Below are 16,094 nucleotides of genomic sequence, written 5' to 3'. Positions count from 1 at the left end.
AAAACAAGGGCTGATTAGGGAAGCGTCTGGCAACTCATGATCCAAACAGTGAGCCGCCGAGGAGCCCAAACACAAGAGCCCTGGAATAAAGTGGTCATCATCTAATTAACAGAACACATTTTAATTACCGAGTAAACCAAGCAGTGCAGTGTGTCAATTTAACTGATGTGGTAAGTGCCAGTTTACAATATCAGAAACAGACAAATAATTGGAATCTAATTACAAGCAGGTCTATTGCACACCAGCGCCTGCAGCCCATCTTAATAAACAAATTTTTTACATCAAACCATGAATAACAAACACTGCAGGACTGCTAATTGCCTCACTGCAATGTTGGGAGTGTGCCAGCTTTGACTATTTGAGGCAGTGCCGTGCTGTAATTAGAATAAAGTGAACAGCAGCCATCCGCGTTTGTTTTTTCGCAATCTAACCGGGCTAAACAATGTGACTGATCTGTCTTCTGTCTGTAGGGCAGGATAGAGCAACAGAGCATGTCTGTGGGGTTAAATAGCATCATTTGTGATTAATGAGAGAAATTAACAGTAATCTGTTAATGAAGTTTGAGTCATTTTCTGACTTACCTCACTTGGGATCGAGATAGTTTTTTGCCCAAGTTTTGATAGAAACCTCCCAAGGAGCAGAACAAAGAGATGGAAGATGATGGTGAAGATGGTGAAGATGGTTAGGGTTTAAGCGGGTCAACAAAAGGAGATTCAAGTATTATATTTGAATTTAGTTAATAGTTTTTAGTTATTAATTTGTCAAACAAAGTTTCAGCTGTTCATGTTTCTCTAGCACCACTTCACACATATTTGAGCTTTTTAAGCAGCGCCATCCAGTCTTGATTAGTCCCGGGTGTGTGACAATCGTGTTTCTACAATCCAGCTACGTCACTTCAAACATCTTAACAAAATCTGCTACTACAGTCCACCTGTTCTAATAACGCCAGGCCCGACATCCTTTCTGCAAATTTTCTGAATCATTTTCAGTGTCTCGTTGCCGTGAGCGCGCGCGCGCACACACACACACACACACACACGCAAGTGTGCACAAAACAAACTCATAACTTCGTGCAGCAGCCACCAAAAGGAAAAGCCACGTTCCATCACCCCTGCGCTGAAGATATGAATGTGCAGTTCAGAGGTTTCACACTTAACCAATTTATTACCAGTGAAAGGAAATGTTTAACGGTGGTGAAAATGCAATCTGAAATTTTCTAGAACATGACACATGGCTCTGCTCTCCACACAATACCGCACTGTGGTATCAATATATGTGAATCTGTTCCTGCTATTAGTTGGTATTGGATCAAAAACAAATTTTGTGGTATTGCCCAACCCTGCCTGGAGACACATATTGCCTGCTGACTTGAGATTCATCACAAGTGTTTTTTTCCACATTCAAATGGAAGCTGAAAGCACTCCTGTCCTGACGGTTTCACAGCTAATCACTGTGCGTGTTTATATCCAGCGTGTAGTCACATCTTCTGCATTTTTCTAATGTTTATTACGACTTTTTTCTGGTCTTTTAATACGAAGCACATTGTGTTTGTGTCGTTAAATTTCCATTCCTATCCCTGTTGTTGGGTAAATAAAACCACAAATGATCTCCAGGGCTTTGAGTGACTGAGACAACGCTGTGCTCATAGGCTCATTTTACGGCTTCAAACGTGAACGCTGGGCCGGTGGTCTACCAGCGGCCTACAGAGAAATTCAGATTTATGGGTGTGACAGTGCAGTATATCTCACCCCGTGTTTCATCAGACTTTATGGACTATAATTATATCATATGTTAATGCCCCTCTATAAGTTAAGTGGGTTTTTTTTAAACACAAATACTTTTGATACCTTTGTGATCACTTTATGTTATCTGAACGCTTGCGATGAGCGTGAGGGGAAACAACACAGACGCGTTTGGGTGAAATACAACCTGCAGAAATGTTGCTTGTGATTTTATATCATTTCCATTAAATCTTGTCTTTCAAAGGCCTTAATTAATAATGCACTTGACGTTTATGATTTCCAGCAATAAGCTAAGCAAGAAACGATTTATGTCACCTAAAGCTTTTTAACAAATCAATGCAACTATTTGTAATTGCTTGTTTCACAAGATTAAAAGTGCTTAGACTTGATCTCTGTCCCCTGTTTAGTGGCCAACATGCCCCGCAACCTCTGTCGTAAAAACACCAGGACCAGGAGTCTTGGTCATCAGCATTAGCTCCTGTCACCAAATCCATATCGCTATTATTTCTGGGATTTTTTAATGCGGTTGCAATTTATAGCTTATCAAATGCAGTTACCTAAATTGCTGTTGGGAAAAAGACAGTTTAACTGTCTCTTTTTAATTACGAGATAATTTAATGTTTTAGGCTGGGATGAGAGTCCTGCAGCAGACGACACAAACAGGGTCTGTGTGGGACTGTCCTGCAGGCCGAAGTAATGAGGAAAGAGGTACTGAGGGCGACAAAAACTGCAGTGGGGAAATATTTCATGAATGTGTGTCGGTAAAAAAAAAACTCTCTCATTTGATGCAGTGGCTCACGTTGTTGTGCGAAAATCAGTCTCGAGCGAGCTCGCGATGCTGGATTCTGCATTTTAGCTCCTGTGAGTTTAACTGCATGCGTTGCAGTAAAAAAAATAAAAGCCCTTACTCGGACAGACACAACGAGAGACTTGGAAGAAACGGTCGGAACAACCAGCATTTTATTGCATGTTTAGAATGCTCATGTCAGTCATCGCCACCGACTACAACAGAGTGGTCTGCATCAGACAGACGAGGAATGATGAGGAGGTTACAGACTGATGGAAGTGATGAGCAATAATATTTCTCTTCAAAAAAACAAAACAGGAAAAAGAAAACTACAGAGTACATCTTCAAAGAAAAGGAGCGAGAGAAAAAAACCCCCAAGAAAGATAAAGAAAAAGAGAAGATGCCGCAGGATGAGAGCACCGAGACAGCTCCTGGGCTGCGCACCCCCCTCCCCCCCTCCATCTGGAAAGAAACAAAGTGTGATGCGAGAGTGGGAGAAAGAGACGGGATGGGGTGGGGGGGACGGAATGACAGCGGGCTGGATGGTTGGTGATGGATGAAACAATGGCATTTTAGCTCGGGTGCCAGTGTGTGTGAGTGTGTGTGATATACTTTGGCTGTGTGTGTGTGTGTGTGTGAGTGGGGGGGAGGTCTGATGCCACGCAGCTGGATTTTGCAGGGTCCGAGTCTTCAGCAGCATCTGACCTTTGACCTGCCTGCTGTGCTTGGTTCAACTCATTTACAATGACCACTTGAGATAAAAAATATAAATATCTTGATGCTAACCAAAGAGTGTGTGTGTGTTTAACCTACATGACATGAAAGGACATCTTTTAATGAGCGAGTGAAATGAATCTCCAAAAAAAAAAAGAAAAAGAAAAAAAAGACAGCATTTAACAATATTCTTTACATCTTGGCACTGCATATTTTTCTTTTTTTCCTATTCATTTCATATAAAATATCATTAAATTGATACACCCTTATATTACTACTGACCACTTAAACCACCCCTCCCACCCTCCCCCCTAAAATCTCCGTGACCCTGGGATTAGTCATGCAAGATATCTCCGTCTCGTAGAGGAAATATACCAGTCCTGCCCAGTGTTTTTTCCCCATTTTACTCGAGCAGGTATTTCTTTAGCGCGCAGCCTCGCGAGGCAGCGGCTGGACCGTCAAAGGGAAGTATCAAAAAACAGCTTAACACAAAGAGGGAAAAAAGAATCTGTACAAAATGCTTAGGTCAGTGATAACAGAGAAAAAGTCTGTTTTCTATATTACAGTTTGTAATCCAAAATCTGAGATTATCCCCCGTGCCCCAGCCTGGCCATGCCCAGCTCACCCAGACGTCTGCATGGATTGTGTGACTCCTTTTTTTTCTTTTTTTTTCCTTTTTTGTTTTTTTTAAAGCAAGGATTACTAAGTAAAATACATTTGCAGCACAGTTTGCTATTCCAATACATACAGCAGTTTTTTTTCTCATAGCTATTTCATAGTTAATACAAAGCGATAAAGCAAACATAACACAAATGTATTTTTTGATCTTAAAAAAAGGTGTGTTGGGGCGGGGGGGCAAAGGCTATACCGACATGTATGTACAACCTAATGTTGGAACGCCCTTAAAACAACCCATCAGTACATCAGAGAACAAACTTTGACAGGATGAACGGTGCCACACACACACTCACACACACACACACACACACACTCACACACAGCCGAGTGACATTTCCATGAACAAAAGGCCTGAGGTTTGGATTGGTTTGGCTTTAAAAAAAAAAGGAAAAAAAAGGATGAAACCTTTAAGATAAACAAGCTCTAATTTCATTTTCTATTTTTTTGTCATTTTCTCTCTACAGTATCAGACTACACATGCAAGACACACAACTAAGTGCAACTGAGTGAAATGTTTATTTTTTCTCATTTAATTGAATCATTCCCTATAGGTTTGAACTGAGGTATGCATCCTAACGGTTTTCTCATGCTGTTATCTTTAGTAATGTCAAGCTACACATGCTGAGAATGATCTAACCGACCGGCACTTTTCCCTCCTTTCTGAATACCAAACAAACCAGCCGGTTGACTGGGGGGTGGGGGGTTGTGGATGAGCTCGGCCCCTGTTCTCACGGTCCTGAGCCTGGATGTAACTGACCCATCCCACAGCTGCCTGGATATTAAATACATTTTCTGGAAGCCACAGATTGCCCTTTTTCCTTTTTAGCTAATGAGCGGTGAAGTTAGAGGAAAAAAAATTATAATAACAATAACAATAACTGCCATAAAGTACCTTGTACCCAGCTTATTAGTTGACAGGAGTGTTTTTTAATATAAAAAGTAATAAGTTGACAGAAACTAAACACAATCATGAAGTCTTGCCAATCTCAACAAAAATCCCTAAAAAAAAAAAAAAGTGGCATACAATCATTTTAAATGATACACACAGGTAAAGGAATAAAAGAAGAGAAACACTGAATCATTTGTGTGGTCCAGTTGAAGCACAGAATCCATTTCACATTGTTCTCTGCAAAGCTTTTCCCATTTAACCGGTATATGTTTTATCTACATACGCTCTAATGTTGCATGTGTCATCTGCTCCCTTTTCCCAGCTCACTGGCCCAAAGATAAGAAGTTTCCCTAGTTTGGTCATCGTGTAGTCAGACTGTCGGTGCCTCCCGTTCAGATTTGGTCACTGCAAAACCTCGATGCAGCTCCACCCCTTTGGTTTTTTTGTTTGTTTGCTGTTTTTTTAATAACAATGAATGAAAACACCAGTGCGAGGAGCGTTTTTTTTCCTCCCCCCCCTTCGATTCAATCTGCCGCCGGCTACACCGCCGCTACCGAAAGAACGGAGGAGAGATATTTGGCCTGATCTGCTATTGCATGGAAAACACATCACTGACTTTGTAGTTTATCTTTGGTAGGCACAGAATGATATTAATACAAATCAACAACAACATTAACAAAAGTAAAAAGCCAAATAAACATCAAATAATACCAAAACTAATAATAAATAAAAAGATTAAAAGTGGTTGATTGCAGTCTTGAAATTCAGCATGTCTAAAATGTAACTTCTCAGCAAAGCTGGAAGTTTTTCCCGTGGATTCCCAACAGACTTTTGTTGGGCGACACCGAACGTCGAAGCATCCACCTTCGCATAAAATGGTATGTGCTGTATGTTTGGGCCCTTTTACGATGACTGTCAAATGCTGGAATGTGCAACGCTTATTGCAGGTCTTGGGGATTTGTTCCCTTAATGAAAGAAAATGAGCCGTTCGTCCGGTGTGCAATTATTAACACTCGAAACTTAAAACTAGTCATGCGCGTGATACAAATAAAACTACAGGGAATGCACGTTTATCTCCGAGCCCTGAATGAAATTACAGCTTGGAAAAAAAGGGGGGAAAAGCAGACACGTTTGATTAACAATGACAGTTGTGTTCAGGAATCACAATTAGTTGGTCTAAATCATTATCTCGCTGGTGCACACCTGACATTTTCATTTTGCTTTAAAAAACCCGGAGCTTGTAAGTGATCAGAAATTCTGTTGCAGCTCAGCATGCTCGGCCGTGAGGGGCTGTTTTAAAGTATAATTTCATAAGGATAAATCATAACCTGCATGATTTCTCTGTCATTCATTCGCATCTTAAATTAAACTTCATTGATGCGTGGAGAGAGCCTTCATTATGAGTAGTGCATTGCCAATGGACTTCATGAGCAGGAGGGGGGTCTGGTTGGGGTGGGGTGGAGTGGGGGGCGGGCTACACATCAGAGTGGTGGTTTTTTTTGTGTGTGGCAAGATTGAGGAATAAATGACAGAAAAATACTAGTTGGTATGCGACATTCTGCTTCATGTGAGTGTGTTTAAAGAAATGATAAACATTCATCATTAAGTGCTGACCACACAGAATCTCCACAGCATGGGCATGAGGTCTGATCAGTTCAAAGAAACAATAACAAAAACAAAAAGACATCTAGAACAGCACTGAATGATGGAGAAGACACATTATGTTATATTTCATAACTTTTTAAACCCCCCTCCCCTCCCCAAAAAAACACAAACCAAAAGCACAAAAACAACCCTCCCGCCGTAGAAGGGATTAAACCAATGAGAAGTGTTGAAGGCAGTGACAATGAACAGAAGTCCGCACTCGCGCTCTCTCTCGCACGTACACACATACACACGGTGTAAATTAAACGTCAGTCATTCTCCCTCTCTCTCTTTTCAGTTTCTGGTCAGATGTGTGTCTGAGAGAGGGAATTGGGGGGGGGGGGGAAGAGCGTGGGGGAGGGTGGAGAGGGAGACAAACACCTTCCCCCTCCTCTTCTGCAGTCCGTTGAGTGCAGTCCGTCCTGGCTGCGTGGCAAGGGTTATCCCATAGCACGGACACGTCGCACCCCCCCCCTCCCGTACCAAAAAAAAAAAAAATACAGTCTGTCCGACAGATGAGTAGAAACAAAGTTTGTTTTCACGTTTTAAGCGCTACTTAAATCAAAAGTAGAAAGGAATCAGAGGGAAAAAAGAGCCCTCATGTGGGGGCAGCATCTGTGTTTTCTCATGTGTGTTCTTGCTATGTATTTTAATGGCACTAAAAAAAAGTCAACTTGGAGACATTTGCGAGCTGTCATCAGTGGCTGAGACTGCAGTTCAGTGTTTGTTATCTGCAGAGCGTTTCTGTCTCCCGAATGACCCGGACTGCCTCGGCCTCTGAGGCTGGGGAGGGAGGTGGGCGGCGCTAGCCTTACAGCATGTCGTCGTGGCCCTGCTCGTCATCGTAATCTCTGTGGTGATCGAAATCCGGACTGTGATTGGCAGTCGTTACCAGGGAGAGGGGCCCGTCGTGGTCTTCGGGGTCCAGTGGTTCCTCCTTAACGCTGATGTGATGCCTGGAGGAGAAGGAGAAGAGGAGAAAAACTTACAGTCCGCTATCCTTAACTTTCCTCCGTATTCTTTTCCAACCTTTCACACAATCGGGCCCAGGGTGATACGAGCTGTGCCGATTCTGTTTAGAAAGGAAGAGGCAGGGGAACAAAAACAAATGTCTGGCTTCAGCGAGGCTGTGAGTGGGAGCCTCACTGGCACTGTTGATAATTTCAGCTTTCTTTTGAGGTATTCCAATCCCGGCAAAGCTGCAGGCTTTTTATTTTCATGGCAACCGACAACAGGGTATTCACTTAGAATTGATAAATGAGGAAGATTAACAACGTGAGACGAGCAGAGGAGAGAATGGACTCTGCGGAGCGAGTGAGGCTGCCGTTGTCAGCCTCCTGGTGGCGGAGGATCAGCGGCGCGCTGTGTGTTCCTCTTCCTGCTCGTTAACATGCACAACCTGCGAGGCGGGTCTCCAGAGGACGACCCCGAGCCGGCTTCTATCATTAATCAACTTCAAGCAAACACAGCGACCAGACACCACCATACATGCTTTAAACTCCAGAATTAATGCATATTTTCAAGCAAGTGTCAATAAGGGAAGAAAAGCGCTGGCAGGAAAGGCGTGCGGGGAGAGCGGCACCGGCGCACTCGGCACAACACCGTGATAAGAAACAGAGCCCTTATGAGAATAATAACGCTGTCACTTGTAAACAAGGCAAAAACATGAGCGCCCGCCCCTCCAGCTCACAGCCTGGGCAAAAGAGCCACTAAAGAGATGAGATCTGCCAAATTTCTCATTACAGAAACAGAGCAGGAAGAAAGCACAGGGGGAGAGGAGGCCTGGCTGTGGCAGAGAGAGAGGGAAAAAAAAACATTATGAGCAGCTGCAGGGGACTTGCCGCTCTAACCTGCGGTGCCAGGCTGCTGTAGCGGAGGTAGAGCGATGTCAGGATGAGGCGCCGGGCTCATTTACTACAACAACAAGGGACAACTGGCACATTCTTCATCACCACGGCCCACATTTGATTTATTCACACCAGGACGTCTTGTGTGATTTGCAGCTATTGTGATGGAAGCACTCGTATGCTAATGAGCTGACATATTTTGGTGTAAATTATAAAAAAGGGGGGAAAAGTAAAGTCAGCTTTTCTATCATTTTCACATCAAAGTAACTCCACAAGTGCTGTTGCCTCAGGTCTGACTCTGTGGCTGCGGGGCAGACATGAAATTGTTATTATTATGCCATTGAACTGCATGCTGATTCCACACTTTGCTTATAATTAGCCTTTTCTGGATGCCTGACTCTCATCTGGCTGTTTAAGAGAAGTGCTCTGGTTTCTTCACTGTGGTAAAAAAGCTGTGTCCTGTCAACCAGCAGCTCCCTGGCACATGTGGACAGCACATGTTACTACACAGCGGTGATGGACTCGCATTCGGACAGGGTAAGTCAGAGCAGTATAGAAAACCAGGGACTGAATTAACCGCAGCATTAAATGCTCCATCCACAGACATAAAGAGACATAAAGAGACGTAAAGAGACGTAAAGAGCCAGGTGTGTTTTGTTAATAAGAGAATAAAGTTCTTTAAAAGCAAAAGAACACAGTTTTAACTCGTTTTGTACTTGCACAAAGCTTATAGACATAATTACGAAGAAGGAGTCGTGAGCTTTGTCAGCCTAAAGATAGAAGCAGAGGGGTAGAGGGAGAGCAGGCTGCCTTTAGGCCAGCACACCCATCCTGTCTCTGCCTTTCCTGTTCCAGAGCCATGCTCAGAGCTATGTTCACAGTGATTAAGGATGGCACTTTCCTCCATTTGGCCAGGAGCTTATTACTGCACCTTTTTTTTGTTTTTAGGCAGAATTTCCCCCAAGCTCAGACATTTCAGGAGGCCATCCCTGAGTCTACCCCTGCTGCACATCGGTGGTCTGCCCCCACATCTGGAAACGATGCAGCGTGTGCTGTATTATTTTAGGCTTCAAACAACTTAGCAGACACTCCCATACAACAAGTGAACGGGGAGCTGCGGTTTCCAGGCCGACCACAACTTTCCTACATGAGAATCTTGGATGATGTCCTCCAGACTAATTATGCTTTTTGTGTTGTTTTTCTTTCAGAGGCGTTTCTAGATGTGTTGCGGCTCATGTTGCACTGTCGGAGCCAGCAGCTGTGTCACTCTGCGTGCTGGCATTTTGTAAATATTTTAACAAAGTGAAAGGGCCGATGATGGCGGGGCTCAGACAGACAGCAGGACGCATAAAGGAGAGTTCATAAACTCGCTGTTAAAATAACAGAGGGGCTCCGGTCTTCTCTTCCCGGCCGCTCTGGTGATGGAAGCTTTGAAAAGGTGGAGTTTCCTTTTCGGCAGGGAGGCCTGCCACAGCACTGGCCGTGACCCCACACGCCACCCCAATATCCCCCTCTCCACTTTATTTATTGTACCTCTGGCAATCCCTTCTGTTTGATCTATTGCCATGCATTAGGTCACTTTAGAGCCTTTTGGGTGGGCACTGGCACTACTTTTTGTCTATTTGAAGAGTTTTGGTCTCAGTGGAATAAGCAGCTCAAAAAAATTTTCCTCTCTCTTCACTTTTCTTACACAGACTGCGGTGAAGATAGAAAGCGCGTGTGCCACTCACATAGCTGGCAGGGGCGAGCGTCCCGGGCTGCTGTCACTGCCGTTGCTGTTTCCATGGTCCATTGCTCCATTCATCTCCTCACGGATGGCGTTGGCCAGGGAATTGAGGGTGGGACTTCCAATGGAAGCAGTAGTGTATAGAGGTATGTTGTTTTCTGCCATTGAAGCCTGAAAAGCAAAGCCCGAAGCATTAAATGTGAAACGGAAGCCAGTTGTCAGCACTTTCTCAGTTTCCCATCACTCTTTTATGCGAGTACATCATCCTAAAGACAAAGACTACGTGCATGTGACACAGTGAAACGCTTATTCCTTCCTGCCTTTCAAAGTTCTGAGCGAGGCAGCTTGAGATGAAGTCACTTCTTTTTTACCTGGAAGGCAGCAGAGAGGGTCGGACCATAGCCCAAGCTGGTCTGAATGTTCTTCACTAAGGCTGGACTTCTGCAAACAGAAAAATTCAATTACAACCACAGACTCGTGTCTCAGCTAGCATGCATTCCTCAGATACAGTATCTTATTTCATAAAAAGAAATCAATGCACTTTGTATAAGAACTTAACAAATTTACTGCTGTAGTAATGTGGATATTAAGGCTACAGTTCTAAGACGTTCAATCACTTGACAATACCACACAACTATCTCTAACACTTTGCATGTCATGGGAAGGAAGAACAGATTGATGGAGGCAGATCTTGTGGAAGCATGATGGATGACGAGCTTAACACAAAAAGCATGATGGCAACACTGAGGGGAGGTGGGGGGAGGGGGAGGGATGGAGGCATGCAAGTGGGGCGGGGACCACTGGAGTTTGCAGGGCAGGCGGAAGTGCTTACTGTACGAGCAGCTCGTCAAAGTTCTCATCAACGGCGTATTTCCGAGGGCGGCCTCGCTGTATGTGGCGACCGCGCTTAAACTCCTCATCATCAACAGTCCAAAAGGACCCAAACTCATCCTCTACTCTCACAAAGCACTTATGCAGGGAGAGGTTGGTGCGAATGGCACCCTGGGAAAGCAAACCAGCGGGAGGAGGGAGGCGACAGCCAGATGCAGATGCAGTGATCGACAGGAAAGACAGCGGACGGACAGACACACAGACACAGGGAGGAGGGGAGAGGGTGAGGATCAAAATGAAAATAAGCCATTGTGGGTTATGAGGCATCACCAAAAGGCTTCTAAAAGCATGAAGGGGAGGCACGCCAAAGCAAGCAGGGACTTTGGATGGTATGGCACACAGACAATGGAGATGGAGCAGCAGCAGCAGCAGCAGACTCTTCCCATCAGTCAGCGCTGAGACAGACGCTAGGCAGGGCTCAACAGGGCCAAACCTACCCACTGATCTTTTGAGGCCGTCTCTTTTGGAACTCTATTTCGTCCACTGTCCACACAGCCCCTTTTACGTTTTCTACCCGCACAAAACACTTGTGAAGACTAAGATTATGCCGGACTGCATTCTGCAGTTGATGTAAAAACAAAGAGAGAAAAAAAGGGTTTCTATCAGTACAGTAAACATGGCTGCATGGGAAGAAAAAATTCATTTCATAGTAGAAATATTGTGACAGGCTCTGGATGAAACTTGAATGAAAACAATAAATAAAGCAGAGGGTTACGGGCAGTAAATGGTCTGAAGTTTCAAATGACTTAAACAGCACATAAATATTTACTCATTTCCATGGCGATACTCTTAAGACATCCCCTTTTTTCCCTTATCTTTTTAAAGCTGCCTCTTCTGATCAATCAGAACAAATTACACCAACAAAATATAGAAACTGAACATTTTAATCACTACTTTGTTACTGATGAGAAAACGTTAGGCTCATTCTGCGTCGGCATTTCCCATTACAAAGTGAGAAAGAAAAAAAGGGCTTTTCGAACATAAATCGAGGGTTCAGTCCAAATTATTCAGAAAGTCGACCTTTTTACAGGAGCTATGCTGAGTGCATGTGTATGTTCTAAATGTGTGTGCGGAGAGGAATCCAGTGTTTATAACACCAATGTGCCCCTATGGAAAGGCTGTCAGTATGTGTGGAAGGTGATGGGGGACGGGAGTGCAGCAGCATGGTGGTGTGTGTGTGAGCTGCTCTGTGGCTCAGAAAAGGCTTTCATTGCTTCATCACTGCCTTTCTCATTCAAATCTCACGTTCTCTGTCTCCAGTCATTACTGTTCTGTTGTTTTGTGTGTGTCTGTGTGAACGTGTGCTTGCGGCCTGGTGGAAAACAGAGTGTTCCCTTCTGAAGTGAGTGTGAGGGGCTCAGCCAGGAGTCATTGGCAGAGCACTGCTATGTTAAACTAATGCCACCCACCATCAGAATATCCACACACATTACAGGGTGACTGTTTTGAAAAAAATTTTTTTAATTTTTTTACACAAATGCATATATTCCTCCCCTGGCCTGCTCTGTCTGGTTCACATGTTTGTTTAAAGGGTGGTTCATTTGAATCGAATAAGTAGGCTATTGTTATGTATTTGGATTAAGTTTTGTTTTTACATTTTATTATGCACGACTATCATTTAAGTCCACCTAACATCTACACAATGACTCTTTATTCTCCCGTGTTGGTTTAAAGACATTAGGAGGAATTAAAGAAAGAAAAAAAATTACCTTCCACGTTGCTGCGTTGCGCCTAAAATATGCAAACATTCGTGTGAACCAGTTGTAGATTTCGTTTAGTGTTAGCTGCTTTTCTGGAGATTCGAGGATTGCCTGGATGACAGAAACAAACATTTTCAGCTTTGCTCCCTTCACAATACATTTAATAATTCACAAAAGGCATGCAGGTTTGTGTGCGTTCTCCTGAAGAAACCCCCATAAAAAAACCAAACGAGAACCCGTCTATGTAAAGTGTTCCTAGAAGTGTAATGCACTTTTTATTCGAAACGGCAGATTTGAATATATTTTCTTTTGCGGGTGTAAATGAAGGGCAAGTGAAAACATTTCTCAGGCAGATTACAGGGCAGCAATTATGGACCGCTCAGTTTAATTCCTGAGATCCCAGATTACTGCAGTCGAGCGATAATTGACTGGCCATCTTAAAACAGGTTCATCCCCACTGTTGTGTGAAATGAATTTGGTAATAATTACAGTCACTGAAATGCTTAATCAAACATTTTTGTCATGTGCGGCTGTGTTTTGAATCCTGAATGCATTCTTGCAGTCGTTTCGAGATGATTTATCTATTCTTCTGTCTAAATTGTGTTCACATGTAGCAAAACATGAACATTTTTTTCTTAACTGCTGAGTGTGTAGACAAAAGTTTCAGCCGGACGGAGGAGTTGAAAGTTTTTATTCACTAAATCACAAAGAAGAAATCAGTGAGAGTTCCTTACCTGTCTTATTAGTGAGGCATACGTGAATGGTGGTCTTACGTCTGTATTCATGTAAAACTCTTTGTTCTGACTGATATCTGTACACAGAGAGCAAACACAAGTGCAATTGTCAACATTCGTGTCCTATCAGCCGTCGATAACACAAGTTACAGCCTAACGTAACAAAACAAACACGTCAGTTATTTAGCAGAACAGATGACAGCTTCATGTATATATAGTACTATGTGTGAGCATTCTGCAGTACCTGGAGAGATGGGCATGTTGTACTTTTCTGAATATCGCCGTCGCATAGGGCCCATGCTGTGGAGGTTTGTGGCTGTGATGACAGAATGGGTCTGGGAGAGGGGTGTAAGCGGTGCTGTTGGTGTGGTGGGGGTCTGGGGAAGGCTCAGAGGAGGAGAGGCCTCTGGGGCCGACTTGGACAACGTGACGTTGGACACTAGGTTGAGCTAGAAGAACAGACAGACAGACAGAGCTCAGTTAGTCTCCTAATTACCCCCGTGTCTTAGCCGCCTCATTGACTATGCATACCTCCTCTTTAATTGTAATTGGGCCCTGAGATGATCCATGAACGGTTGCTAAATGTTTGGAAAACAACCCTGGAGCCCCGCTCCTGCACCGCCCCCACTCTTCAAACCTCTCCTCCCTCCCTCTCTTGCTGCCATGTCAGGCCTTCTCCCAGCTCTCTGTTTCATCGCCTTTGTTGGAGCTTTTGTCCCATTTGGACAAACACCCCCCTCCACTTCATCTACCCGCTGAGGGTCTCCAGCATGGTAACCCATGAGTTTTGAGTTGTGGAGGGAAGAAGGGCAGCCTGTACAGCTCTGAAAAATGACAGTGTGATTCTCACCTACTGCTGAGCAGCCCCGCTAATAAGGCAGCCAGAGGAAGAAGCCAATCTGGGCTAATTATAAGCTGAAATTGTATTGTGAAGACTCTAATTAGGAGCTGCTTATGGAGGTGATCTGATGATTAACTACTGTATCTGACTGACCTCCATTATGAGGGCCATGATGGCCAATGGTAAAGACGGACACATGGTATTTCACACATAGCCTTCTGTAGAGAATACTTGGTTTCATCACTGAGGTCTGTGTCTGTGGATGGGATGTGTGGGTTAGGGCGAAGGAGGTATTTAAGTAATAATGGCTACAAGGTAAACTAATTACAGCGAGTGCTCCAAAGGTATAGCATGGCTTCCAGCAGCTGTGGCAGCTCCGAACCAACTGCCAAACCTCCATACAGCAGTCAAGTGGAAAATTCTAGCCTGACCCCCTGCTCCAGCTATTAATTGGCAGGAAAACTAATGACACATATACATATTCCTGCAAAATTGTTCTAATTGCTAATTTGCCGAAGGAGGCCACTTTCCAAATTAAACATGACTTCAGACTGTGAGAAGAAGAAAAATGAAGAGAGAAAATGGAGAAAGAGAGCTAAAGAGCTGGAGAAAGGACAGTGGGGCTGGAAATATCTCATCTGTGACATCACATGTTGATTACGAGGGATCAAATGTGTGATTTCTGCTCGTAATGTTGACAAGGTGATGATGGTTTCTAACATCTGACTCTATGCAAACGCGTAAATTCTGTTCAGCTGCCCAATTACCAATCACATTTTTAACTCTCTATCCCCAGAACTCGGCACTGTTCCTTTGATTTCATTTTAAATTACAACTTGTTTTACACACACACACACACACACACACACACACACACACCTCTCATTATTAAGTTGCAAACTGCTCCAAACAAAACCAGTGACATTTGTGTAGTGCAAATCTCCTATTTTAACAGACTTGTGCCCACATCCTCACAATGTGTATTTATGTTTGCAAGGCTGAACTCTGCCTTTTTGGCAGAGTCTGCCCAAATAATTTGGATTTCTGGATGGATGCATGAATGTGGACTACATCCTCACCAACAGAAGCTGAAGACGTGTTATTCTAAATCATGAACAAAATAAATTACACTTGGGTTTGCGTGTTTCTGACACAATGCTATCAATAGAACGGGGCTGCGGTGTTGACTTCTCTTCCTGTGGATTAGCAGGCTTTGTTTCATGTTTCATCCATATTCCCTGGCCATAAACACAGAGAGGCTTCAACAATAGGCCAGACAGGCTGGTAATAGCCTTGCCTTTGTTTGCCTCACCATTTGGGCTCACTCCAGTGCCTAGACAAAATGAGACTTCAGACTGAAATTAATTAAATGGTAATTGGTGATCTAATTATACTGGCTTTGACTCGGCAAGCTGCTAAAGAAAATAAACAAAAAGTCCCTCCTTAATTATGTATGGCGTAAAAGGTCAGATTTCTGACAAGAATGCTTAGTGACACCGTGTGCAGACACCCACCCACACATGCAGAGGCAAATACAAACACACACACAGGCAGACACACGCATTGCTAATGTGGCACATTTTGTTTTGATCTTACCCCCACCCTCGTCCACCTCACAAGAATAAAATGAATCCCATTCATTTGTCGCTGCGAATGCACAGCATCAGTTTGTTTGTCTTTAATTATAACTAAATGTAAACCAGCGAGATCATCTGAGCTACTTTGCTGTGACAGTAGGCTACTTACACATGCCATTTTTATATTCAACAGTCCAGAGCAGCAGAAAAGCAAAACTAGCAATTACTGGAAGCAGATACCGTTGTTTCTTCAGAGAAGCTCTGCTTCCACTCAGCTCTAAGAATGCTTTCATTCTGCGTCTTCTCTGTGGATGCATCTGATGC

General features: G+C 43.7%; 1 protein-coding gene across 14 annotated transcripts in view; it reads right to left on the bottom strand.

Annotated features, from left to right (window-relative positions):
- Nucleotides 1-2,679: 2,679 nt before the first annotated feature.
- Nucleotides 2,680-16,094, bottom strand: part of foxp1b (forkhead box P1b) — a 149,773-nt gene continuing 136,358 nt past the window's right edge. For 13 of the 14 annotated variants that reach the window (XM_076883731.1, XM_076883734.1, XM_076883732.1 and 10 more), the window contains 7 exons: nt 13,597-13,801; nt 13,353-13,429; nt 12,628-12,729; nt 11,356-11,477; nt 10,399-10,468; nt 10,032-10,198; nt 2,680-7,410 (listed from right to left, as the gene is read on the bottom strand). In XM_076883731.1, the coding sequence (XP_076739846.1) occupies nt 7,266-7,410; nt 10,032-10,198; nt 10,399-10,468; nt 11,356-11,477; nt 12,628-12,729; nt 13,353-13,429; nt 13,597-13,801 (888 nt within the window). In that variant the 3' untranslated portion in view covers nt 2,680-7,265. The remainder of the gene's footprint in view (nt 7,411-10,031; nt 10,199-10,398; nt 10,469-11,355; nt 11,478-12,627; nt 12,730-13,352; nt 13,430-13,596; nt 13,802-16,094) is intronic. The other variant, XR_013098588.1, reaches the window with a different exon arrangement.

Source organism: Maylandia zebra, linkage group LG5 (assembly GCF_041146795.1).
Source record: "Maylandia zebra isolate NMK-2024a linkage group LG5, Mzebra_GT3a, whole genome shotgun sequence".
Classification (NCBI taxonomy): Eukaryota; Metazoa; Chordata; class Actinopteri; order Cichliformes; family Cichlidae; genus Maylandia; species Maylandia zebra.
Note: the sequence above shows the minus strand (reverse complement) of the source record. Positions and strands in the feature narration are given on the sequence as shown.